General features: G+C 43.7%; 1 protein-coding gene and 1 long non-coding RNA gene across 10 annotated transcripts in view; one reads left to right on the top strand and one right to left on the bottom strand.

Annotated features, from left to right (window-relative positions):
- The window catches only part of Ankrd55 (ankyrin repeat domain 55), a 100139-nt gene that overhangs the window by 32100 nt on the left and 40277 nt on the right, over positions 1 to 27762 (top strand). For 7 of the 8 annotated variants that reach the window (XM_087626031.1, XM_087626037.1, XM_087626053.1 and 4 more), the window contains 3 exon segments: positions 3585 to 3715; positions 7419 to 7528; positions 17134 to 17194. In XM_087626031.1, the coding sequence (XP_087482157.1) occupies positions 3585 to 3715; positions 7419 to 7528; positions 17134 to 17194 (302 nt within the window). 8 annotated transcript variants of the gene reach the window in all.
- Positions 1 to 27762, bottom strand: part of LOC103691456 (uncharacterized) — a 102597-nt gene that overhangs the window by 23169 nt on the left and 51666 nt on the right. The window lies entirely within an intron of this gene.

Below are 27762 nucleotides of genomic sequence, written 5' to 3' on the forward strand. Positions count from 1 at the left end.
TCTTTTTGACTGACCACAGGATATTGCAGGCATCTTGCCTGTGGCTCTGTAGAATCCCTTGGCACCTCTCAGCATGACATTGGACACAGAACTTCATCATCTTTCACCTACTAGTCACCTATTATGTTTCACATATTATTATGGAGTGGGTTGTTTCCAGTATTTTTGTAGGAATGGCCAAGTAAGGATGTGTGTGTGTGTGTGTGTGTGTGTGTGTGTGTGTGTGTGTGTGTCACAATGCTCATGTGCGCGTGCACACACATCATCGTTGTCATGGTTGCATTTTCACCTCCATTCTTTCCAAATACAACTAAGAACTATGGATAGGATAACTAAAATAACTTTGGAAACCAAGAGAAGGGCCAAGTCCTGAGATCCAGGGAAGGGCATGGTGGTGAGTTCTCTGGATTGTCCTTTTGCCTTGTATATCCCAGGGTTGAGGCTGAAGGAGATGGCAACACAGAATGCCAACAGACATGGACAAAAGAAAAGCCACTGAAAACCTGCATTCTCTAGGCAAAATGCCAAGACCGATCACAGGAAAGCACTGATAGGAAGAGACTCTACACAACTGCATGGCTTCACAAGAGGGAACACTTCCACCGTTGGTCCAACACCTCCGCCATCTGTATGAGTTCTTGCTTCAGAAGCTTAGAGGAAGAAGAGTGAAATATCTCAAAACGCACAGAGGTGGGGAGAGGAAACAAGAAAAGATGAGATTGACAAAAGCAATAGTGAAAAAAAGAAACAAAGAAACCAGGAACAACTTCAAAGAAACAAGGAACAACTTGTAGTGACACTGACAAGAAAAACTGACTGAAGGAGATGCAGATTTCCACTCTTGGGAACAAGCCCAAGGACACCACTACAGATCCTACAGAAGTGCTGCAAACAACGTCACACATAAATTTGACAATTTAGATTAAATGAATTAATCGCTCAAAATAAAATAAACTAGGAGGAAGAGAGGAAGTTAGATTCTGTTAGTACCTACATGAAAATATCACAGTGGACACCAGGAATATATATAATTAATGGTTGTTAACAGCTCTATTATGAAACAAATTAAATATTCCTATAACTATTTAGGAAATTAAATTCATAATTTAAAAATTCCTAAAGGAAACTCCCTTCAGCCCTAGATGGTATTATTGAGTTCTACTATTATTTATTTATTTACTTACTTACTTGCTTATTGTTTAGAATTATTTTATGTGTTCGAGTGTTGTCTGTACACCATGTGCCTTCTTGGTGGCCAATGTCAGAAAAGGGTATCAGATCTTCTGGAACTAGAGGTTCGGATGGTTGTGAGCCACCAATCTTGGTTCTGGAAACCAAACCTTTGGAAGAGCAACAAATGTTCTTAATCACTGAGCCATCTCTCTAACCTATTCACAAAAACTTTAAAGAATAATCAGCATTAATTTTATATGATTTCTTTCAAAAAGAGAAAAGAAGAAAATACTTCTTAGCTATATTTATGAACTAAACCTACGTTAATATCAATACTTGATAAAATTATAAACTCCCTAAAGAAGAATACTCATATCAGTTGGCACAGAAGCATTTCATAGAAGTCAATACTCATCCGTAATTTTCAATCTCAGAAAACAGAAATGGAAAGGAGCTTTCTCAACACGACAGAGAACAAAGCCAGGCACGGTGGTATGAGCCTATAGTCCCATCCACTTGGGAGGCTGAAGCACAAGAGTCATGAGTTCAAGTCTGTGCCATGTAATTTTCTTTTCTAAATTATCTACATTATAACTCAATTGTTAAAGATGGATGTTTTGACTCTGAGATCAGGAACAGACGAGGAATGCCCACTCTCAACACCTAACTTCAATGCACTATAAACCCAAAAGGCTAGAACAGAAGGCGAGAAAAGGAAATGCTCATATTCAAGAGAACAGCAGAAATATCTGCTTTTCACACAACTTAATTGCACTACAGTCCTAAGGTGTGAATTCAGAGATCGCAGGTACAAGATGAGGGCATAAACCGAATCCAGGTGGGTTACAGACAAAATGTACAGGCAAAATGTAACAGTCTGAAAGAAAATGTGGAAGCCTGTCCCTGTGTATCGTCAGCTGGTCAGTATATACTTACTAAATACCTTAGCCCTCCCCACCAATGTACAATGTCACCTGAGTTATACAGCGAGCTCCATGCACGTCTGAGTGTTTCCCAAACTCTCCTTTCTAAACCGTTGAGCTATTTCTTATTTTAGTTGTCATAACTTTATAGTAAATATGGTCTGTTAATAAGGTAATTTTCTGTTCTTTGTTCTCTGAAGACATTTGTATAGAAAGCAGTCTCAAGATTGATTTAAACTAGTCAGAGAGAGCATGTAATTTTATTAAAATATTATGTAAAATTAATTTGTTTAATTTACTGAATATCTCAGATTTACAAATTGTTTCATTTTCTTATTTATTATGTCCTCCCCCTGCAATGGTTGTACCTATCTCTTCATTTTTTTTTAACTTTTAATATTTTTTTTCCCAAGACAAGGTTTCTCTGTGTAGCTCTGCCTATCTTGGAACTCACTCTGTTGACCAGCCTGGCCTTGAACTTAGGGATCTGCCTGCCTCTGTTTTCCTCCAGAGTGCATGCACCACCACAAGGCTTATAACTACTTGATAGGAAGGGAGATAGGGAGAAAGAGAAGGGAGAAAGAAAGGAAGTAGGGAAGGTTGGAAGAAGGAAGAGATGAGGAAGATAAGAAGAAAAGGAGAAAGAAGGGAGGGGAAGGACGAACCTACTGTTCTAAGAATCACTTCCTTGCTGCTTCAATATTAAAAAGGAGGGATGCTGGCTCGCCAACTGCCATGTTCTGGGAGAATGACAGTCCAGAGATCTATTCTCGGGGATCCCTGTGGACCATAGTTGGGTTCATCCAGAGGAGAACCACAAGGCCAACATGGGTCTCCAGCTCCACAGAATATAAGCACATGTCAGTTCAGCAAGGGGTCGGATCCGAGCTTGGCTCCTTAGTCCGAATGTTCCAACAGCCCCTCAAAGTTAAACAAAATGTGTCCTCTCATCTCTATTTCTATTCAGCAAGAAAACACACCGAAAAACAAAACGCCTTTGGTGGAGTTGATTCAGAAGGAGTTCAGTGAGGGAGATCCTACTGAGAATTTGTGTAGCCCAACGTTAGGCTACCGCCCACCCAGCTTTACAGCCCGATACCTCCAAAACTATCCTGAACCTGGTTACTTGGGTAGTGCACCTTCTTCCGCTTAGTCAGTCCTGGTAAGCTTACCTGGTAGAGCTGGAGTTATTCACACCCCTGAGACAACGATAGCCAGTTTTGGTCATCTGCCCAAAGTGCTTTGATCCACCCACTACTACAGAGAACTGAGCATGGGAGAGGGGAGACTCACAGACACCTGAGGGGAGGGAGCAGAAAGACGTGGCTTACGTAAACAGAAACTATCGTCTTTGGCTCTCTGCAGTCCCACAAAATCCAGCGGCTGGATTTGTGCTACAGGAAATCTGAATAAATGACCGGACAAACAGTTTGCTCATAAATCCAGAGAGCTAAACATTTATAAATCTGTTGAAATGTCTCATTCTAGGATGTACGCCCTTGATGCATGCAGTTTCGGGACGTCAAGTGGACACAGTGAAGCTGCTGCTAAAGATGGGCGCCAACATTAATACACAGGATGCATACGGTCGCACCAGTTTATGCCTGGCAACCTACCTGGTATGAATCTATGTTTCTTAATGGGGCTACAGGGCAAAGGACCTAAAGACGTTCGGTGAATTCTACACACAGAATGGTGCCCGTGGGCTGATAGAATAGGTCAGCAAGTATAGGGCTTTAGGCTTTATTCATTATCCTTAGGTCTTGTATGGATTGTAAGAACCACTTTTTAAAATGCTCGTTTATGTTTTTTCAAGACAAGGTTTCTTTGTGCAGCCCTGACTGTCCTGGAACTCACTCTGTAACTCACAAGTTCGCATAGAGGTGATGTGACCCCCAGAAATGTTATTTTCTATCTCAACATCAGAATTTCCCTTGGGACATTTCTGGCCCTACCCCCAGAGGGTAGTAACAATTCGAAGATTCAGTTAACATCTGCCGGGTGGGATTAGGTGGAAATTAACCGAGTGGAAACAGCAGGCTGCAGAATGTGAGAAGTGATGAGAATTGGGAAGGGTGAGGAGACAAGGGCATCGTGGATGTAGCCACCGGAGACGCACCAGGATCACAGGGGCAAGGCCAAGAGAAGAACTCGCTCCGTTCATAGCTAGTGCCCACATTAGAGACTGTAATGTCATCCCTCCTCCTAGCAATTTCAGGTCCGCATTGCTCAACTTTAAAGCAAAGTGTGGTTAAGACTCACTGAAAATCCTCTAGCACTCTCCTCTCAGATGCTCTCTGTGGTCCTTGTGGAAGCTCCCCAGGCTGGCTAAAATCCATGTGAAACAAGCCCAGCCTTGTCCCCCATGTGGGGGACAGTTTATTGCTTTCCTTTTTCCAGAGACCCTGCCACCATGCTCTCACATCTGTGGCCTCTTGGGTTCAGTGTTACTGCCAGTTGATAGCCAAGGATTTCTCCCAGCCAGCCCCCTCCCCGAAAGGATTGATTCACCCCTTCAGCCCCACTGAAATAAAATACTTCCCTTCCCCAAACTCGCCACCCCTTCCTGCCACACAATTCAGTTTGCAATGACGCGTTGCTCAATTCCCATAGAAATTTTCTTCAGAAGCCACTTTAAAAGTTTTTTTTCTTTGCAGGCTCTGTCTCTAGGACCCAGAGGCAATTTTTTTTTTTGAAGTGTGGTCCATAGGCCTCTTGGATCAATATCTCTTTGAGGTCTTGTTTGAAAGGCTGAGGTACTTCCTTAGTTAGAAACTCCTTGGATAGCATGGGGACAGAGGAGGATGAGAGCCTGTAGGTTAAATTAACCTTCCTGGCAAAGTTGGTGTCTACTTGAGTGGAAAGACCATTGCTCTGTGTGTGTTACCTGAGTGAGTCTCTGTATGTCACACAGATGTGCGATCACCCTCTCAGTCACCTCCCTTGTAATACATGCCTTCATCACGGCTCTTGATACCAACCTTTTGTGTCTGAGAAAAACAAGACAAAGCAGAAAAACAGGCAAAAGTTTGAATTAATGGTCAGAGGAAAGAGGTGGGATGGCTTCTAAAATTGGCATCTGTAGGACTCTATAATATGGTGTAAACAAATTATATGTCTTTAAATGACTCTAAACTCTAAGATTCAAAATTTGAAAAGACTGGAGAAAAGTGCCCCCAGTAAACATCAGTTGCCAGGGGCAACTTGGAATGTAGAAAGGTGGCATCTTCACAAGCTCTTGCCATTCTTAAGACCCGTGTGAGGGAAATGGTAACAATACACAGGGTGGGATGCTTGCTTCACTGTGCCTGGCCTCTGTGTGAGTCCCCCAAGGCTCACTGGGAAGAGGGACATTCTGAGCAGGACTGTGAAATCCAGCAATGATTAAGTCTGACCATCAAGAGAAACTCGGCAGGAGAGACACTTAGAAACTGAGTCTCAACTCGGGACACAAATACATTTGTAGACATGGGGCCTTGGGCAGATCACTCCACCTTCTTGGGCCTCGATCCATCTTTCTGAGGTGTAGTAAACCCAATAGCTGAAGCGTATCACACCTGAAGGGAAAGAAGGAGGCAGCAGTGGGGAGGCACGCAGTGGGGAGCGGGTGGGACACTCGTCTGTTGCTTCAGAATGGTATCAAGTGTTTCAATGTCTTCACTGATTTTTAAATTTCCTTTCTGAAGGAAAAAAAAAAGAAGAATGAAGAAAACCACATACTCACACACATTGAGTTCCAGGAAACATTGCAAAATATTTTAGATATTTCAAAGCTTACTCCACCAAAAGATCTGCTTTTTCAAAAACTGCGTGAGTCCACTGCTTGGGCAATTTAGTACATTAGTAAACTGTGAGTCAATACTGACAAGTATTATCCAAATATTATCTTCTATTTAAGACAGATATTGCTGGTCAATCCTATAGAGCTTTACTTGGTATTAGAGCTCATGACATTTATTTACTTTTGATTTTTGGAACAGGGTTTCACGTAGTCTAGGCTAGCCTCCAAGTCACTATGTAGCAATGTGCTCTTGCTTGACAGATGTTGTCTAGACTCTTCAAAACCACAAGGTTCTCTCTCTATTCTTACTTTCTTAACTTGCATGAGATTATTAACCCTTGGGGATTGGGTGCTTCCAATATTGTCATACTAACAAAGAGGATCCTCAGTCATCTCGTCCTACTGGGACATCTCGAGGCTTGAGTTCATACAAATAGGGGAAAAGAGAAGCTTTTGAATCAGAGGTTATAATGTCACTCCTCTCAATGAGAAGCTCAGCTATTTAATTGTCTGTTTATAAGTAGGCAAGAAACCCAAGGGTTGTAGATAAGTGTAGGATACCTTCTGTTTAGGAATGAGAACCAATCTTGGTTATCAGCAATGTTGCCTCAGTTAAAAAGTATAGACTAACAAAAGCAGTATAAATCTTGGCAGGGCTAGCCTCAGGTTACTCCTGTCCTTTATCATAAGATAGCAGGAAAAATGACCCAGTCAGAAATGCTAGCCAACAAGGTGATAATATAAGTTTCAGTTAATACAATTAGGATGCAAGGAATTCACACAGCCTCTCGAGAAATACATAGGCCCATAAAACCTTACAATGTGTTTCCATCCCTTGGAGAACACTAGTCATGCCTTCCTGTTAGAAACTCGGAATGTTACCATTAGAGTCTCAGCTACTGGCGGGGTGCACGGGTTACACATCTAAACACAACGAGGCTGATTCAAGTAAGCAATGTGCTCTCCTTATTAGAAAAGGAACATAAAATAATAAAGAATGGAGGCCTACACATGGCAGTGTTTCTGGGGCACGCAGACTAGGACACAGAAGAGGCATTGAAGTCTAGTTTCTGAAGTAGGTGTGTTTTTATCCAAATCAGGTTGTTGATATGTGTGAGTTGGAGCTTAAGCCTCAGGCTGAGAGTCCAGGGTGGGTGACCACTGCCTGTCACATGCTATCTTTGGTGGGTGGGACCTGGAGAGGCACCCAGGAGGCAGTTGAATCCCAGTGAGTGGTCCAGGGTATGAAGGGAGAGCAGGAGAACAGTGCTTGCATCATCTGCATATGAAAGGGCAATGATCATACAGAAAACCTGGGAACGCGAAGCTCAGACCTGCTCTGCTAAGGCACCTGAGTTGGAACTGCAGTCCTTAATGGTTTCAATCAAAGAAGTGACAAAAAAAAAAAAAAAGACAAAAAAAAAAAAAAAAAACCCAACCAAATCAAAATGAAACAGAACGAAAAAGACCTATAGGAAGCATGTTGACCTGTGTCAGGTACGGCTGAGTTATATCATGACGCCATTGCTACTGCTTTTCAGGGCTGGCTTGAAGGCTGTGTGAGTCTGCTCAGAAATGGTGCCAAGCACAACATCCCAGATAAAAATGGCCGCCTGCCACTGCACGCTGCCACTGCTGAACCTGATGTGAGGTAAGCAGTTCATAGCATGCCAGATGGAGAAGACCTTGCGGGAGAAGGGCATGGAATACACCCCTCTGTGGCTGATAAAGGTGACACCCATTTTTTTACAGATAGGACCACACTAAATGTTCTAGCGTAGCCTTAAACTCCAACCTTATTTCCCTCCTACCTCAGTGAAACCCCTTTTGTAGCTCACTAGTAAACAAAGGAACAAGATACTTTCCAACAGTGACAAGTGTTTTGTAGAAAATCAAACAAGCTACAACTGCCACGACATGTCAGTAAGGGCTAATGTCCAAATGGAGTGTACAGCCAGAGTCTAAGAGTTGAAGAAGCCCAGGAGCCTGAGGCGGAAGTCCGAGGCGTTAGAGACAAAACCAGGAGGGTACATGCATGGAGCCCATGGGAAGAGATTTACTTAAGGAAAGTCAATGCTCGAGGAGGTCACAATTTGGTAAGATAATTGAGAAAACAAGGGGAAAATTTCTCCCAGTCCAACTGAGTTCCTCTTTCCCTCACTGGTCAAATGGGCCTCTGTCTCCATCGTTTTGAAAGCTCCTACCTGCAGCCGCTGGTGACATTTCCTACTACAAATAGCAATGTTGCAGCTTGGCTCTTCCTTCATGCTCTGTTGCATACAGCACGCCTTTCATTCATATATATATCTCCCAGTCCCAGGCCCTGACCAGTAGCACGGGGGTGGGGTGGGGGTGGGGTGGGCGTGAGGGGGTCTTGGGGGGATACGTTGTCTGCCTCATCCTCAGCACCCAGGGCCAGAATGAAGACCTGAAGCTCTGGGGAGCTAAGGGGTTAAACCATCCTCTAGGCAGGATGTGGGGGTATGTAGCCCGGGAATAACAGGATTTCTTCAGTCACTTTTATAGAAAGTAAAAGGCTTGGGAAATTCCAGGTCTACCCCTGAGGCTTGCTGCTTGTTAGCTTGGACCATATCCAGAAATAACAGAACTTACTCAAAGCCTTGAGCAAGCCCAAACCATTAACTATCAGTAAACATCATAGTTAAGCAGATGGTCTGTTTTCAAAAAGGAAAAGGAGGGGAAGAGGAAGGGGAGGGAGGGGGAGAGGAAAGTAAGGGAGGGAAAGACTTTATTTTAGACAGCTTGTGCAAATGTTTAGTCACAAGAGTATACTGTTTCTGCAGGAGTGATCTTGAGAAAATACATTGGAAACCGTTCCCTGCAAGAATTATTCTCCTGGATACTGAACTTAAGTGACTTTATCTGCTTCTCTTGAGTAATTTTAAAAGCTACGTATTCTGAAAGATAAATACCCACTTAAGTTGTGATAATTATAGTTATTTCAGCAAATAAAACCCAAAGTTTGAGTGCTTCACACTCATGTTTTACTTCACAGTCCAAAGGTCAGCGTTGCTAGGTGGTGGCTGACTCTCCTCCACATGGTGATTCAGGGACCTTAACACCTCTCCTCCTGTAACGTTGGCCTCCTGAAAGATCACAGAATGTCCCTCGCTTGGCCTGGTGGTAGGCAAAGAGGAGGAAAGAGATGCCTTGTTCATTCTTGCAAAACCTCAGGCAAATGTCACCAATCACACTTGCTCTTCCATTAAAAAGGACTAGTCATTTGCACACACTTACATAGAATGGACCTCAGGAAACACAGTCCTGGGAGGGCAATCTCTCTGCCTCTGCTGATTCCCATCCATGAATTGGGAACTCGGATTTAGATGAAAAATTCCGTGTACCATCTATACCTGAAGTATCAATTAAGTCTTCTCAATCAAAATGACATTCAAGATTGGGTGAGACAGCGAGATGCAACCTCTGAAATCATTAGTCGAAAACGCTTTCAAGTGTATATCCTCTTCCATGGACTTTTTTATTGTTTTGAAGACAGGTTTTCTCTGTGTAGCTCTGGCTGTCCTAGAACTCACTCTATAGACCAGGCTGGCCTTGAACTCAAAGACACACCTGACTACCACACACACACACACACACACACACACACACACACACACACACACACACATGCACACACCTGCTCCCAGTGCTAGAATGAAAGCTGTGCACCACTGCCACCCTCCCAGCTCCGTGGACTTTGTTATAGCAATGTCTCTAAACACTCTAGGATCTATCCCACACAGGTAGAACTTTGAAAGCAAAGAATTGAGGATCCTCCTTCTCTGGATATTATACCTAATGACCCAGCCAAAATCCTCTGATGAGTTTAATCCAAAAAGGTAAACCTCCTTCTGTGTGCTAAAGCTTCAAGTGTTCTGTTTTGTTTTGTTTTGTTTTTTATATTAGGTAGTTGATTCTGAATGGTAAAATCCCGCTTTACAATGTTCCCCAACTAATGAAATCCAAAGCCTGATCAAGTATTTCAAAAGCAATATTTTGTGTTAGTGAGTCTTCTTCAAAGTGGGTTGGGTCCAACCCTTACCAACCCATAGACAGCAAATAAAGTAGCCGAATTACCTGCAGACAGACTAGAAGCAGCTTTATCCTAAAGGCTTCCTCCTGAACGTGAATTGATTAAAATGAGATACTTAGTGGTTGTTTTACTGAGAAATGCTATGGCAGGGCTACATCTGCATCGGGTGTTTGAAGCAGAAACTAGGCAAGAGTTGGGATGCAGCCACCTGCTTGAGCATCCGCATACACTTAGCATTGCATTCTGAGAAGACAGACCTGTCTGGCTTTGTAGACATCTTCCAACATTGTGACTGCACTGGAAAAGCCAAGTCTCTTCCATTAATGCATGTGAGTCTAGTTTCTTAAATGAACTCGACCTTTAAAATAAAAGCATCCATTTATTTATTGTGTGTGTGTGTGTGTGTGTGTGTGTGTGTGTGTGTGCATGTGTGTGCACCATGGCTCACATGGGGAGTCAGATGGTAACCCTCAGAAGCTCTCACCTTCATCCATGTGAGTTCCAAGGATCAAACTTAGGTTGTCTGACTTAAGGGAAACCTCTCTACCCACCAGCCTACACATAGGTATAACCTTAGACTGGCTTAGCAAATGCTTAGGTCTGAATTAAACTAACAGCAAACAACAGTAGTGATGAAGATGAACATCCTGTCGATGAGGTTATATTATTATAAACTTGCTCTGAGCAACGTTCTTAGAGCTTTCTCAGTTATGACTCATTTATATAGCGCCATACATATATCCTCACTTCACAGATGAGGAACTGTGACGATTGGAAGGTAACTAACTGACATGCATGAGGAAAACATGCCTGAGGGGTCTGCTGTCTTCCTGAGAGCCACCATTGTGGGCCTTGCAGAGTTCATTGTAGTGATCATATTTTATCAGCAAACCCCTGGCCTGTGCTGCCAGGCCTTATGAGAAACAGCCTTACAAAATTTACTGGCTCACAATCAGATCATATTTTATTCATTACAACATCTTCAAAAATCCTATATAAGAAACCACAGAAAAAAGGTTTTACTAAGGGAGGGATGGCCCCGCTCCAGAGAAAACAGTTGGAATTTGTATTATAGGAACTCTGTGGTTTGTGATCCCGTGCCTTGCTTTTTGTGATTGGAAAGTTCAAACCTCTGTTTGAAACCTGCCTATGACACACACGGGTCTGTAGATCTTTTCTTCCCATCTTCTGCCCCTGTTTCTCTGGCTAATTTCTTCACTCACCTTGTTTTTATTTATGTAACCAAAAGTCACCTAAGATCCTTGTTGGGTTGAGGTCACGAGTGGCTAGGAGTCAGGTTAAACTTGAATCTGGCCTCATCTGGCCAACCCTTCTGTCTTAGACAAGTTAATATGTCAAGGCAGATAAGTTTCTTTCCCAGAAAGTAAGCGGAATGCATTTCTTTTCTTATAAGAAGGGAGGCTAGAGGAAACTATATGAACCATTGGTACTGACCATTGTACCTACTACACTGTGTTCAGAAAGCATTAATGCCGAGTGTGGCATGACAGGCATGAATAGCAGATCGCAGATAGGCATGATAGCAGGCAGACATGAGTACCACATGCTAGCATTAGGTAGGTAGATTAGGATCCCCTTATTGCCACCCTACAGTTCCACCTTGGCACACACAGGTCGGCAAAGGGTGTGTACAAACATACAGTTATTTGTACACAGAGCTCTGTAGCAGCATGCAAGCGAACGGGTGTTTGCTGCAGAGGATGCTGGGATAGGAACATTCACTCCCCTTTGTGTAGACTCAAGGAAACAGATTGCATTGGGACTGTATAATTGAACTCAGGCTATTCAGTTTCACCGGAAACTCCCTTTGCAACTTGTGAGCGCAGGTCCATCTGTATTTTCTTCATATTAGTAAGCAGTACGAACAGCCACCCACCCAGAGACCTTGTGAAAAGCTGTTTACACTGGCTTAAAAATCTGCTGACCCTTAAGTTTCCGAACAGCAAGCTCCTCCCATGTGACACTCACTGAAGGCTATTAGCAGGGAAAACCTCAGACTGAAGCTGCTTTTAAACAATCCAGAGGGACAATTGTATTCTGCCCTCAGCCTGTGGAGAGATTTGAGTTCTCTGATTGGTTTGGACTCACGTCCTCCGCTAAGCCCCAGGGCAGTGAGGACTGGAGCAGACACTGGGATAAGTGATTTATACATTAGCCTGGTGAATGCAAAGGACTGGAGCCCCTCCTCTGAGCTCTCTGCTTCTCAACCGGTCCAAGTTTTCTCCATTTCAGTGCCCTTGAGCTTTTCCTTGTACCCTTGGCTGGGTAAAAGAGGGGACAGGATCCTTAGGACAAAGTCCCAAAGAGACAGAGTTGTGCTTGTAGAGCCCTGTAGGCGCTAGCCCTGAAAGGCGAGAAGCAGTTTCCTCTGGAAGAAGCCACCAGGTTCTGAGGGACTTCTTCACGGTCTCCATGGTAACAGGCAGATTTTTTTTTCTTTCCTTTCTTTTTCATTCCTCCCCACCACCACCACCCCGCCCCACATTTCTGCATCCTTTTGGTTCTCCTGACTTCAGCCAAAGGGTTTCCTGGCTCCCTACCTTGGGATCCTGTAAGTTACTAATGCTGTAAGCCGATGTCGATATTCCATAGCACACCCTTGCATCCAGCTGGCATTAGGGACAGGAAGGAGAGATACCTGGCTTGGGGGACTGTCTCCACTCATTGCCATCACTGAGCTGCAGGGCTGGGAACCTGCAGGGTCAAACAAAACAGGAAAGATTGCGGAGGTAAGCCACTCCTACGATGCCTTCAGCTGATTCCTGCTGCCACCCGAATCACCTAAGGGTGATCAGAGAGGACCCAGAAAAGACAAGACCCAGCAAGTGTTTTGGTTTTTTTTTAATGAACCAATATAGAAAAGTTAGGTGTATGCACATGAGAGCTATGCTCAGTGCTTCTTAAGCATTGGCTCACTTAAAATTCTAGCAAATCTTGAGGAATTGGAAGGTGTGCTCTTCATTGTACACATGGAGATGCAAACCAGAGAACCCGAGTCTTTCTGTGGGCTTCTTAGGCAAACTGCAGTGTACAAACGAGACCTGAGAATGTCTGACTTGTCCACGGCCCCTGGAGAATGTTCTAACTTGTCCACGGCCCCTGGGTAGGAAGCATGGATTCTAACCTCAGTCCTCTGTGCTCTCCTTGTTCAGTCATGGCCCTGGGTGAGGAAAGGCACCTGCTGGGGATCCTTGTTTGCTGTCCTGGTACCTGGTATGTAGTGGCCTGGAGCGGCTAGGGCAGTTTGAACAGGTTCCAATGGGGGTGGAGGAAGAAATGTTTCTGGCCACCATGGCTGGAGCACTAGGAGAACAAGATGGAGGCCAGCAAGTGTTCCAGCGCTGAGGCAGATGGAGACCAAGCAGATTAAGTCCACACCACAGAAGAGCAAGGGGTCACCAGGCTCCACAGAGAATATCTAGTTTCCAGTTCGGGCTGATTCACAGGAATGCTATGTGGCGACTTTAGCCAGCAGTGTGATGAGTTTCAGGGAGGAGAGAGATGCCGACCTCTACTACCTACGAGTTCAAAACCATCCAGAGGTGCATGGCAAGGTACCAAAAAACAAACAAGAACAACAAAAACCAAAAACAAACAAACAAACAACAAAACCCAAACCAAACAAACAAAACACTTACATTCTCCAAAAGAGCAGGAAAATAAATATACCACCCCTTAATCTAAAGAGAGCAGGAAATCATTGGCAGAGAGAGAGAGAGAGAGAGAGAGAGAGAGAGAGAGAGAGAGAGAGAGCGCTCTTCATCTGGACATCTGTGTCCAGCTTTGAAGACCAATGAGTCTTGAAGACTTTGAAACTAAATCATTAAAGAACACAGGTTGGCCCATCAGGCAGAGAAGTCAGGGGGTTCACAAAGGCAGCGACCAAGGAAAGTCCAGTGAAACTAGCAAGAGATGGTGGTGTTCTCGTCTCACCTAGCACAGAGGCACATGTCTGTTATCCTTAGATGAGGGAGAAGAACCACAGCTTTAGGAGTTCAAAGCCGGCTGGGGGTGCATGGCAAGCTAGTAAAACAAAAACAAAATAAAAACAAAAAACTTACATTCTCCAAAAGAACGGAAAACTTTGACCACCCCTTAATCTAAAGGGGGCATGGAGCTACCACCAGAAGCTAATCCGATTTGTCCTTCCTCTTGAGGGGCTCCCACTAACTAAACAGCCAAATCATAGGTGTGGAGACTTGGTTAGTGTCATCCTCGAAGGCCAACTCCAGAGTCAGGGATCACAGGCAGGAGTTTGAGAAGCCCATGGTGAAAGGGATTCATCCCACTGCCTCGGGGCTCACCCGTCTTGCTCTGTTTACCCCTATTCCAATCTTCCCTGAGCCTCACTTTCCTGGGAGCCATTTCTCTCCACTGGATCCACAAAGGAAAACCTGTCTGAGTACAGTAGTCATTCAACTTGGGGCAGGCTGAGAGAGTAACACTGGCCTAGCTCAGCAATTCTCAGCCTGTGGACCGTGACCCCTTTGGGGCCACATATTGGATATTTACATTACGGTTCATAAGAGTAGCAAATTTACAGTTAGGAAGTAGCAACAAAAATAATTTTATGACTGGGGTCACCACAACGTGAGGAACTGTGTTAAAGGGTTGCAGCATAGAGAAGGTTGAGAACCACTGCCTAAGCTCATCTCTCGATTCCCCTCCCACTTCTGCACCACTGCAAACCAAAGGGACCCTAGAGATTAAAAGTGGCCACTAGCGAGAGACACACAGAGGAAATAGTCACCAGTTCAGTGTCACTCCCACCCATAAAGCAACCAGAATGGAAAATACACTTAGAGGCGAGATAATTACAGAAATGGAAAGTGTCGCCCCAGTTCAATTATTTTTATAATGACTTCCTATCAGCTAAAGGAATGAGTCTGGAATTCAGAAATCGTAAAAGAGACACTCTGCTCACAGTCTTAGTTCATTCCTACCATTCTCTGTGCAAGGAATTCTCAGCCTGCTACAGACGTGGGACCCTTCGCTCCACTGATGTTATGATGCATGAGAAGGTCACTCAGCTATGAGGCGGGAACTAAGCTCCAGTGGCAGCTTAGCTCCCCCAGAGACACTGGAAAAACTAGATTCAAACCCAGGCTTCACAAGTCATTGTACGTCTATAGCAAATAAGGATACCTCATCCCTATTCAAACTCTCCTTGCGTTGTGCCTATCACGAAGACAGAGCGATTGGTCCAGCATCCCTTCCCCTCTGGTTGGTGGTAACTTAATGCTTAGGGTTTGGGATGTCTTCTAAGCTGAGATGAGGGAAAACTGGATGGAAGAACTGGGAAGGTGGCTTCCATCAAGCACAGAGACCCGAGTGTGGATCCTAGGACGTGCGAAGAATCATGGCAACTCAAATCTACAACCCAATGTTGGGGATGAGGAGGCAGGGTCAAGAGAAACTCTAGGGTTCACTGACAAGGGCAGCCTGTACAAATAGTGAGCTCCAGGCTCAGTGAGAGACCCTGTCAAAAGAGAAAGATAGACAGCAACTAAGGGAGACACCTGATATCCACCCATCCTATACAATACACACATACACATTCACACATGTACACATGTACACACACATACTACACACACATATAACATATATATACATACACATACACATATCACACATACACATACCACATGTACACACACATACTACACACACACATATATATACACATACACATACCACATGTACACACACATACTACACACACACATATAACATATATATATACATACACATACACATATCACACATACACATACCACATGTATACACACACTACACACACACACATATATATACACATACACACACCACATGTACACACACATACACATACTATACACACACACATATATATATACACACATACACACACATACACATACCACACACACACCACATGTACACACACATACACATACTATACACACACACACATATATATATACACACATACACACACATACACATACCACACACACCACATGTACACACACATACACATACTACACATATACCTGCACACATACACATACTACACATATACACACACATACACATATACACATATGACACATGCACACACCTCACATACACACCACATATACACACACCACACATATTCACACATGCATAAATATGTATATACAAGAGAGAAGAAAAGTGGATTGGAGAATAAAACTAAATAGCTTAATTTTTCAAATAAGTCTTATAAAAGTCATTTGAACCTCTTTGTCTGCATGTTCTCAGCCCTCATCATCGGAGTTCACTGACCAATCACCAGCGCCTTCTCAATGGTTTCCAAACAGGGCTGTTTACCAGGCTGGCCTAAAAAGGCACCTTTCAACTGAATCGATGAGGCTTCTCCAAGACCCACTGAGTACAGTCCAGCTGTTTGCGATTTTAAAAATCTCCCTGGTGGTCCAGAGATGGGGCCCAAGGCTCGAAAAATCTAGGATTAATGTTTCTGGAAATACCATGTTTGTCTTTCAGACATATTCTACATGCTTTAGTCTCAGTCCTCTCACTGGGCTGTGACATCAGAACGTATTGTCCCCAAAGACAGGAAGCTTAGGCAGAAAGATGGTAAGCAGCTTGTCTCAGAGCACAGAGTTCGGCAGGACAGACAGTCTGGCTCCAGAGCCTGGCCCTACAACCAGTGCTGCCAACCGCCTGTATCTCATGGCAGGAATGTTGACCTCAGACAGCCAAGTTCAGGGCAGTGAAAATGAACTTGGGAATCAAGTGATGGCTGCTGCTCCCTGAGTCCTGTTATCTCTCCTGCTCTGACGCTTAGCAATGTATGAAGGTATAAATGTAAGCATACTGTGTGCTTATGCAAAGGCAATAAAAGCCAGGCGGCGCAGGACTTTGGCTACTGAAGTACTTACTCTGTGGGTGACAGAGTAAAGGCTGTCTTGCCTTGCCTCCCCTCAGGAGCTCTAAGTCCCCAGGAGCACTAAGATTTCAGTCAGGAGCTGAAGACAGACACGTTCCTCTGTCTTCTACACTAATGGCTTCCCACGCACCTTTCTCTCGGATAGATGGGAAGGGCCTCCTTTTATTCAGAAGCCTCCAATTCCATCCCTGGTGTTGTGCTCTAATACCCATTCTAAGCACCCGTGGCTGTCAGGGCTGACGACCCACTCTGTTCTCCCCAACAGGCTTCTCATCGTCCTGCTGCAGCAGTCTAGCCTCAGTGAGATCAACCATCAGGACACAGAGGTGAGTCAGCTGTCCCCAGCCACAGTCTGCACATCCCCCTCAGCGGGCAAGCTTCTCTGCTCCTACCTTCAGGCAGAGTGCTAGCACGTTGGGTGTGAACAGGTTCTACCACGGAGAGGTTTTTTAGCATTGAGTACTTAGCCATTAATTATATGACTGAAATTTTGTTATTTCCCTCTGGGCATTTCCTCCCCTGTGTTCTAGAGTCTCCCCCCCCCCCAACATAAATAACAAGCAATGGCTTCAGATGTGTGGTTTGTTTTTTTGTTTGTTTGTGTGTTTGTTTTTGTTTTTTTCTGAGTTAGGAGGGACAGACAGAACAGTTCTAGATCAGCATTGCTAGCCCTGTTAATCATGACTGTTGTTTCCCTTCACATAGCTAAGGCGGCCTTGCAGAAGGCTTCCAAGTCATCAGTCCTCACCTTTGAGCAGAGTTCCAGGTCAGACCCTTCAGCGCTGCCCCAGAGCTGCTAAGGGCTTTGCTGTCGTTGTTGATTATAGCTATGCCAAGTTGTTCATGGACGAGTGCTGATATTCGTCAGCCAACAGAGTTCCATTACAAGCACCTCAGTCCAACTGAAGGCCTGGGCTTTCTATAAAAACACATGCTTGACCAGGTTACTCTTCAGTAAGAAGGGGTTGGTAGTACTGAGAAAAGTCTAGTCTAGAGTAAAGACATGCATACACAAGATTCACACTGTACTGATTTTGATAGGCCCAGTTCATCGTAGACATTGAGCTAGGAGTCGGCCCCTCATAGCTTCCTCTTGGTTTACATCTCTGCCCCAACTGTCTTAAGCCTGTCTCAAAGGCCTCCCACTGACCATCCTGATGACCACACCCAAAAGCCCCTGTTTACAACTTGGGTTCGAGGTTAAACATCTCCCTGATTTGTGGGTCACACCCTGTGTACACTCCACAGATCTTCAGTGACCCAAAGGCAAACCTCAGAGGACAGGAGTGCACCTTTTTAGACTTCTGCTTTCAAAAAGGAGAATCAGAGTGGAGACGGGTGCACCGATCAGTCTGTGCCCACGTGTGAAGCAGAGTGCTGTGTCTGCATGCTGGGGATGTCTAGACCCTAAGTAAGCTACCAACCACTTCCCCTACCTCAGCCCCAGCCTCACCCCCAGAGTGGGTCTTATTTAGGCAGCTGGTGATTTGGCCATGCATACTCTAAAGCCAGACTCCACTCGCAGACCCGCAACCCTGGCAGAAGCTGAACCAGTAGCATCCCAAGCAAATCATAGTTCCCCATCCCCCCTACTCCACCCACGGAAGCTGAGGCGAACACAGATCTTTGAAAGACCTCTGGTTCTTCCTCAAAGTGATCTCTATTTAAAAGACAAACAGACAGACAAACAAACAAACAGACAAATGGGAGGGGCATAGTGGTGCCTGCCTTTAATCCCAGGATAACTCAGGAGTTAGATGCAGGAGGATCTCTGTGAGTTAGAGACCAGCCTGGTTTACATATCAAAACTCCAGGACAGCCAGGACTACCTAAAGAGACCTCTCAACAACTATAACAACAGCAATAGCAACAACAACAACAATTTCTCTTGCTATCACAGCAGCATTTTGACCAAGCAAATTCTAAGCTCAGAGAACAGCAGTCTTAAAGGTGATATGTTCTATCCAATGTCACAGTTTCCTCTTAAACCAATGTCTCAGCAGGTCTGCATCCAGACAAAACCTCCCTCCAATTAGCCTTCCTGCTTAGAAACAAGACTGCAGCCTGAGGGTTGTGAGGTGCTTGGCAATTAGGATGTCCACACAAAGTTTGTCTTTCAAATTAGCTTGGTTTATTCGCACCCTTATAATACTATGCTACAGACATCTCACCAGGCAAGGAGCAGTCGGTTGGGCAGGAGACATTGCTGAAGGATTCGACCCAGGATTTTTCTAAGGTGAGGACACTTCAGCAGCTTTGCCAGCTCAACCCACCTCCACAGCACCGTCCTTCAGTGTGGGCGGCTGGCAGGATGGCACAGGTAGAGGTTTTAAAAAGTCTTGGCCAGTGGCTAGTGCTAACAGTTGGGCAGACATGTGTGAGTTCAGCAACAGTGTCAGAAGTTCAAGGGTCACTGGAGCCAGGGCCACACACAGAGGCCAACCTCGGGTCCTCGGATGAGGAGTATCATCAACGCAGAGGGCTATAGAAGCCCTGTCTCCTGAGTACAGCAGTAAGATCCTAGAGACCATTTCCAAAGTTCCAGTATCCTTTCACTGGGTGGTGGCTTTGGGTTATCAGGGTTCACAGCATGGGGCTAGTTCACTAACATCAATTTGCCACTGTGTGACTTCTCATGGCCGGTCCGTTGACACATTGGAACCTGCTTCTATTTCTTATCAGAGCTTCCTGGCGGCAGGCTTACAGGCTTATTCTAAATCACACAAAGTGGCCTTTAAGTTACACATAATGTTTCCACTCATGTTTCTAAATCTGTGTTCTTCATACCGTGCGCATCTATATGGATACAAGTAAACTTAACATGGAGCCAGCTCTCTGTGTTTATGGGGAACTAGTCCTGAGCTCTCGCTAAGACACCGAAAATCAGCAGTTCGAGCGTCATCTGTAAAACAGTGCAGTTTTTGCCAGTAACTTACACGCATCTTCCCTCAGACCTCAAGTCTCCAGAGTAATGACAATAAATTCCTAAGGCATTGAAAGTAATGTGTAATAGTCGTTAGACCACATAGACAAGAAAGAAGTCTGGGCACAATTACGATAGCTCTGATCCCCACAAATATTTCCAATCCCCATTTGGTTGACTCCGTGGATGTGAAGCACACAGATAGGGAAGAGTCACAGACGGAAAGAGGAAAGGGGTGGGGGTGGGGAGCAATTTCTGAAAAAATTCTAAAACTAGAACGTGTTGCTCTCATATCAAGAAAATGGGTATCATTTTAGAGATTGTCCTATGTAAGTTCAAGACATGAAGCAATTCTTCTGGGGTCCAGTTTTCATATAACCGTATTTTCTTCCTAGTCAGTAACTTCAATGCTACCGCAATATTAGAAAGCACCCCCTTCACTAATTCCAGCCAAGTAATCACTTCACTCACCCCAGCTTTCCATGTAGTCATAGAAACCACAGACCACCACACAGACGGTATCACACACGCTCTGTGTGTGGTTCTTCAAGTTTACGTTCTCGGCTCTCCGTGTTGATGGTGGAAACCCGTTCCTCACTAGGAGAGCACTTCAGTCCATTCAGCCACTCCCCTGTGAATGGTACTCAGGTTGCCTCCAGTTTTCCACCATCATAACATGAATCTAAAAACGCAGTCTTACGCAAATCTCCTTGAGTCCCTTATGGAAGAAATCCTCTAGAAAAGTAATTTCTGGGTAATAGCATGTTCATTTTTGGTTTAACCATGCTGCCTATTTGTTTCCCAGAGCACCAATAGGCTACGGAGCTCTCTTCTCCGAGCGACTTATTCGCATGCCTCGTTTGAGACTGCGTCTCCCATGCACTTGACACTCGTTCTGTATCTTCCTTCATGATCTGCCTCTTTGTGTCCACTTTCCATTCATCTACAGAGGTGATTGCCATTTCCTTGTTGTTTTATGTATTCTGAATGCTGCTCCTTTGTCTTGGCTAGGTTTAAAATGTATTTTCAGTTGGCTGAACTATTCACAGTGCCATACTCACAGACTTAGGAATACGATTTATTAAGATGATATTTTTTTCCTATTACTGATTTTGCTTTGGGTACCTCCCCCAACCCCCTTTTTTAAAAGGATGCTTACCTTAAAGATAAAAGAAACTTAATTTCAGAGAACTAAATTTTCTCTTAGCTTGTCTGTGGTTTCATTTCTCAACTCTGTATTCTTTTCCAGTGGTCAGCTTTTTGGTTTTTTCCTGTTTCATTCTTACTATGCCGTTTGACTGCAAAGTTGACTTCTTTAGAAGCCATTCACACTGAGAAGGTTCTCACAGTAGGAAAGACCAGATGGGTCAGGTGTCCTTTGCACAGGTAGTCTAAAAGGCACTCTGAAAAATCAATGGAGGCTTGTCTAGGTCAGAGAGGGAACTGTTAGGTTGCTGGATGTCTGGAATCTAGCCTCTCCCGCTCTCATCTTAGATTTCTTAGGAAGAGAACCCCATCAGGAGACTGTGCTGTTGGTATCTGGGTTAGAATTCTTAGAGCATCCACACAGAGAAGCGCCATCGTGCCTGGTATTTAGGATGCGGTGTTGGTATTGTGCATGATTTTATGTTAGTACAATTTTTAGGAGCAGCCTCGTAATCCAAATACCAGTTATAACAGACTCTGAGAAAATAAATTCAACTTGCAAAAGCAGGCATGAAGTTCTGGACAGGATCCACGGCACCAGTCCCATTTCCTGCATTCCTAGTACATAACTCTAGCCAGTGTGCACCCAGAAGCAAACTCTGAAGAAATGGTCCCTGACTCTAGACGTCTCTCTTGATAGTTAACAGAAGGCAAATGTTAGAACATCTAAATACCCCAAAACTTTACACTAGAACTGACCAGAAGGCAAATGTTAGAACATCTAAATACCCCAAAACTTTACACTGGAACTGACCGTACTTTAAAGTCACTCTTGCTCAAGAGCTCTTAACTCCCTCTATCCCCAGTCCCCAACTCCATAAGTCTCTGAGGACAACGTCTCTTCCGTCTTTGAATTCCTTGATTCTATCTCAGTAACTTACACATAGCGAATATCAAAAGGTATGTGTGTGTGCACATGTGTGTGCATGTGTGTACATGTGTGTGCATGTGTGTACATGTGTGTGCATGTGTGTACGTGTGTGTGCGTGTGTGTGCGTGTGTGTGCGTGTGTGTGCACGTGTGTGTGCACGTGTGTGTGCGTGTGTGTGTACTGTGTGTGTACATGTGTGTGTACATGTGTGTGTACTGTGTGTACATGTGTACGTGTGTGTGTGTGTATGTGTGTGTGTGTGTGTGTGTGTGTGTGTGTGTGTGTGTGTAGAGATGGCTCAGTGATTAAGAATACGTCCTACTCTTGCAGGAGCCTCAAGCTTAGTTCCAAGCACCCGTGTAAGGGTGACTCACAATCACCTATAAATCCAGTGGCAGGGGACTGAATTTCCCTGGACTCCACAGATGCTGACTGGTATGCAGGTCTCTCTCTCATACAAACATACACACACACACACACACACACACACACACACTTTAAAATAATCATAAATATTTTAAAAAACTGGTGAATATATGCAAATAATTAATCTTAATTGATATGATATATATTATATACACACACATTACATATGAACACATGTTATAAAAAGGACCAGAAAATTTTAATTCAAGAAAAAGTCATGGGTTGGGGATTTAGCTCAGTGGTAGAGCGCTTGCCTAGCAAGCACAAGGCCCTGTGTTTAGTCCCCAGCTGCGAAAAAAAAGAAAAAAGAGGAAAAAAAAAAGAAAAAAGAAAAAGTCATGCAATTTGTATTATTTATACTCTAAAGTCCCTTTCCCCTCTGTTTTGCTACCTAACTCAGTTATGTATTTCACAAGTCAGACAATTCTAGGTGGCATTAGTTATTTCCAGCATTGATTTCCAAAAAATAATATTTTCTATCGCTTACCATCTTTCAAAAATGCCCTATGGACTCAAGAGCAGGAAATTCTTACTCATATTTCCTGCATCAATGGGCTTTGGACCTGTGGACCTCTGTTCAGACGAATATCTGAAACTACACAAAACAAAATATATAGGATTACAAAATTCATTGTTTTGAAATACAGTTATCCGAATGTTTTAAAACGCAAGTTGATAATAGTAATATACAAGCTGTATTTTTTTAGTGAACTAATTCTTTTGAGGTATTGGGCATAGAACCTATATTCATACATAGAACCTACAGTCTAACATATTTAAACTATATCCCCAGCCTCCTTTCTTTTTCTTTTTTTTTTAAGAAAAGTCCCAGTAGAGTGACAAAGTCAGCTTTGAATTTACTTTTATAGCCCAAGCTGTCCTTGAACTTACTGTTCCCCTAAATGCCTGTGATTGCCGGACCTCAGTAGTAGGTCTGACTTACACAAACTTTCTACTGATGCACTAAGTAAGAGTTGATGTGGGGACCAACATCTACGATTCTGAAGTAGTGATGTATATAAATGATATTGTGAGGTCGATGGATGAAACAGAATTATCCCTGTGGCAAGGTTCTGTTAACACTGTTGACAACTGTCAGTCATCTCCAGTTCATAACTGAAAAGATTTTCCATGAGGATGAAGCTTACTTCTCGGATGCAACCTCACATCCTTATTTCTACCCACAGGTATAACTGCTACTACAGTGAACTGTCAGTGAAAGAAAAAAATCTTCCAAACACGTTTTGGGCGTTGAATGAAATGCTGTGCAGAAGTTGCTCAGTCCTTGCTGTGTTAGAGTTTTATAACTGCTCTTGTGATTCAGTCTAGAAGAAGGGGGCTATTTGATTCTGTCGAAAAGTAAACGCAACCTTAGTCTCTCTGCGCTTGCTTTGTTTGTTTTATTGTTTGTCCTTCAAGACAGTGTTTCTGTGTAGTCCAGACTGTCTTGGAACTCACTGTGCAGACTCTGCTGGCTTCAAACTTGGACATCTGCTTGCCTCTGACTCCCAAATTTTTCGACTAAAGGCATGCGCAACCAGGCTCTGCTTCTACTTATTTTGTATGTTTGTTCTCATTAGAATTTGCTTCTACTTTATGATCTTTAACTTTTTCCCTCTCAGTAGTGTCTGATTTACATTATAGAAATCTCCATTCTAAAGACATTTTTAGTGGCTGCATCATTTTGGCAACTCTAAAGAGAGAGGGTTCTTGAAACACATTATTGTCGCCATCTCCAGTACTAAAGACCCAGCCTCAGTTACTGATCTCCAGTTGTAACTTTTGGCTACTGTGATGTTGGCTGGTTTTCTAGATTAGGAAACTCCAAGGCAAAGATAGGGACTCAATTTACTGATCCTTCCTTATCTGTAGGAGTTTAGTTTTTTCATTTTGTTTTGTTTTGGTTTTGGTTTCTTCCAAATAGGAGTGAAATAAAATAGAGTTCATCACACATTTCTAATCCCCCCTCCTCCCGAGGGATACTCTATAAGTTTGTGGGGAATACCCACACATTCCTGGGGGTTAATGTTATTGGATTAATTTTTATTGGATCTCAAAGAAACCAGGGACAAATGGCGGAGGCGCCTATTGAGACATCAAAGCAGAAGCTGGTTAGCTCTCACTCAGAACCTGTGGCTCCTCCCAGCAGCTCTCATCCCGCCCTCTTCTCTAAACCTCTGCCTCCCAGGGGCGGGGTTTCCCCTTCCCCGCCCCCCAGCTTCTCTTTCCTGTATAACCTCAGCCATTTTGGATACACAGCTTTCTGGCCTCTTGGATGGTCCCCTGGCACACTCCTGCCTCTTACCCACCCTCTTTCTTCTCTTGCTCTATCTCTTTCCCTCTGTCTCGCGTGGTCCAGTTCATATACAGTAAAGCTTCTTAGTTCATGTCTAGGAACAGTCATGTTCTCATTCATTTTTCATTCAGTTTTTAAATGTCAACGAGGGAGAGACTGAACTTCCATGCAATTCTAGACCCTTCGAGGTGTAGAGATGTTTTGCCGATCTCTCAGCTCCCTGCTATTGTCCTGTCCTCTGCACAAAGGACAAACGAGGCGTTTCCTGTGGTCATATCAGCATTACTCTCTGTGTCCTTCTTCGTTAAGGCAAGGTGGTAAATTGCTTCACGTGAATCGGACTTGTGGCTCAGAAAAAAGAAAGAAAGAAAGAAAGAAAGAAAGAAAGAAAGAAAGAAAGAAAGAAAGAAAGAAAGAAAGAAAGAAAGAAAGGAAGGAAGGAAGGAAGGAAGGAAGGAAGGAAGGAAGAAAGAAAGAAAGAAAGAAAGAAAGGAAAAAGAAAAACAGCAATGGCTGTCAGAGAGGGAGATCTGAGATTCTTTTAGTACCTGTCAGTTAAGCAGAAGTTGAAATGGAATGTCCTGGACTCAGGACACAGAGTTACTCATCAGCACTGGTTTCACAACGGCTGTCCTGTGTACCACCAGCTACACCCGCCACTCAGTCCTGTGATAGTCTCAAGACACACTGTATGTCAAAGAAACACATTCTGGAGCGCTTATGTTCCTAACTTAATGTGAATTATTCTTCCGGTCTTTGGACTGATGTTTATTTTTCATAAAAATGGAATTCCATTGTCACCAAGACCATCTGGGGACTTCTATGCACCATGTCTATGAATGTTTCTATGGTCCTCAATGGAGCCAGAAAGACAGATGGTGGGAAAAGCAGATGAGGGTAGCCATCTCACATCTAACAGGTTCCATATTTCCCGTGTCCAAGAGAACCTTGATAAGCTGGAATTCACTACTTTTAGAAAACATGTCTTGAACGCCTGCTGTGTGACTGGTGCCATAGGCAGCTAACACATTTACATGTTTCACTTTTCCATTGTGATGTCTACCCTTGCTCAGCACAGATAAGCCTCCAAGCCTGAATGAAGTCTGTATATATATATATGCCTATATATGGTTCCCACAGCCCTCACCAGCACAGCTAAACTGCCTGCAGGCTCCACAGAAACTGACAAAAGGAGGAAGCAGTTGTACAAAAATGTCCCTCAAGGATGGCTTGCACAATATCTGTGGCTGCCCAGCTGCCTGAATGACTTACCCAGCTTCCCCGTGAGCTTTTGAAAGCTGTGAATGCTACAAGGATTTATTTTTATTTCTTATTAGCTCAGCTGGGGAAAAAAAAGCAACAGGAAATTTCTTTTGACCTAAAGTTTACAAATGTTTACAATGCAATAGTATTCAGGGAAGTTAAGGCAAGTCAGAGTTGGTGGCCAAAACGAGTTATTTCTAGCCAGGGCCTGGGTGTCCACGCCTTTACTCCCAACTCAGTATAAAAGGGGAAACAAGAAGAAACCAGTCACTATTCTTTCAGAGTGAACTCTGCTAGAGATGAAGGTTTGGCGAGGCCTGGCTACTTTTCTAACCAATGAAAGTAGGGTAAAGATTACATTTAAAATATTAACCTTAGCCGGGAAATAGTGCTAAACACCTTTAATCCCAGCACTTGGGAGGCAGAGGCAGGTTGGAGGTCAGCCTGGTGTACAAAGTGAGTTCTAGGATAGACAAAGCTACACAGAAAAACTATCTCAAAAACAGCAACAACAAAGGAGTCATTTCTAAAGACTTACTAATTCTACTTTTAGAAGAAACCTAGAGACAAATAGCACAGCTAGTACGATAGGAGACAACCTGTTCCCTAGTGAGAACCGCCATTGCATAAAGTGACAAGACTTAAGTCAGCTAAGTCTCTCTCTCTCTCGCTCTCGCTCTCGCTCTCTCTCTCATACACACACCCCACACACACAAACACACACACACACACACACACACACACACACACACACATTTCCCAGCACCTGAGTTCCTTTCCAAGCACAGAAATCTACCAATATGATGAAGATTATTTTTTTTCCAGAACCACCGACACGTGGATTTGAATTCCAGCCTTACCAAGTCTCAGCCAGTGTCTTAGGCAAATTGCTTAACCTGTCTACTTCAGCTTCCTCACTTTAAAAATGATTCTGAAACTTCTACACTTGGGGGTCACTGTAAAAATTCAATGAGCTGATACATATAGATTTCTTGGTGCCAAATAGGTGTAGGATGGTAATGTTTGGGTCGACCAGATAGTTAAGTAGGAAAAGGTACTTGCCAGAAAGCCAGGCAGAATGAGTTTTATCCAGGAAAGAGAGAGCCCCAAGCTACAAGCTGTCCTCTGACTTCCACATGTGCCCCAGCACAAACACACACACTACAAAGTAAACTAATAAATGTTTTAAAAACATAGTAACATTCTTATTGTCCTACTCCTTTACCAACACATGCAGGAGTTGCCCTTGGATGTTTTATTGTTTTAAAAGAATAATACAATGTAGCAAGTCCAAGTAGGACACAATTGCTAGCCTTGCATAACCACAGTTTAATTTATAACCACGTTTTCACAGTGAATTCCCATGTGCTTAAGTCGCAGTTGTACATAGTCATTGCTATCTATTATACATTTCTCTCTCTCTCTTTCTCTCTCTCTCTCTCTCTCTCTCTGTGTGTGTGTGTGTGTGTGTGTACACACACTCATGCTTTTGTGTATGTGTGTGCATATGTGGAGGCTGGAGGTCAATATTGGATTCTTTCTCAGTTGTTCCACCTCATTTTTTGAGGTAGAGTATCTCTGTGAGCCTGGAGCTCACTAATTCAGCTAGACTGACTGACTGGCCAGCCCGGGATCCTCCTCCATCCATCTCTTCAACGTTGGTGTTACAAATGCATGCAAGTAGGCCTGGCTTTTTACAGGGCTGCTGGCCATCCAAACTCAGGTTCTCATGCTTTTGAGACAAGCACTTCACAAACTGAGCCATCTCGTAGGCTAATCATAGTTCTCAGAATGAGATCTTTTAGGAACACTCACCATAAAATTCTGGGGTGAAGACTCATTAGGTTGGTAACAGCAATCACTAAACAAGTTCATTTTGTATGGAGAACTCATTCGACATCTGCTCTTC

Source organism: Rattus norvegicus, chromosome 2 (assembly GCF_021556685.1).
Source record: "Rattus norvegicus strain SHRSP/BbbUtx chromosome 2, alternate assembly SHRSP_T2T, whole genome shotgun sequence".
NCBI lineage: Eukaryota > Metazoa > Chordata > Mammalia > Rodentia > Muridae > Rattus > Rattus norvegicus.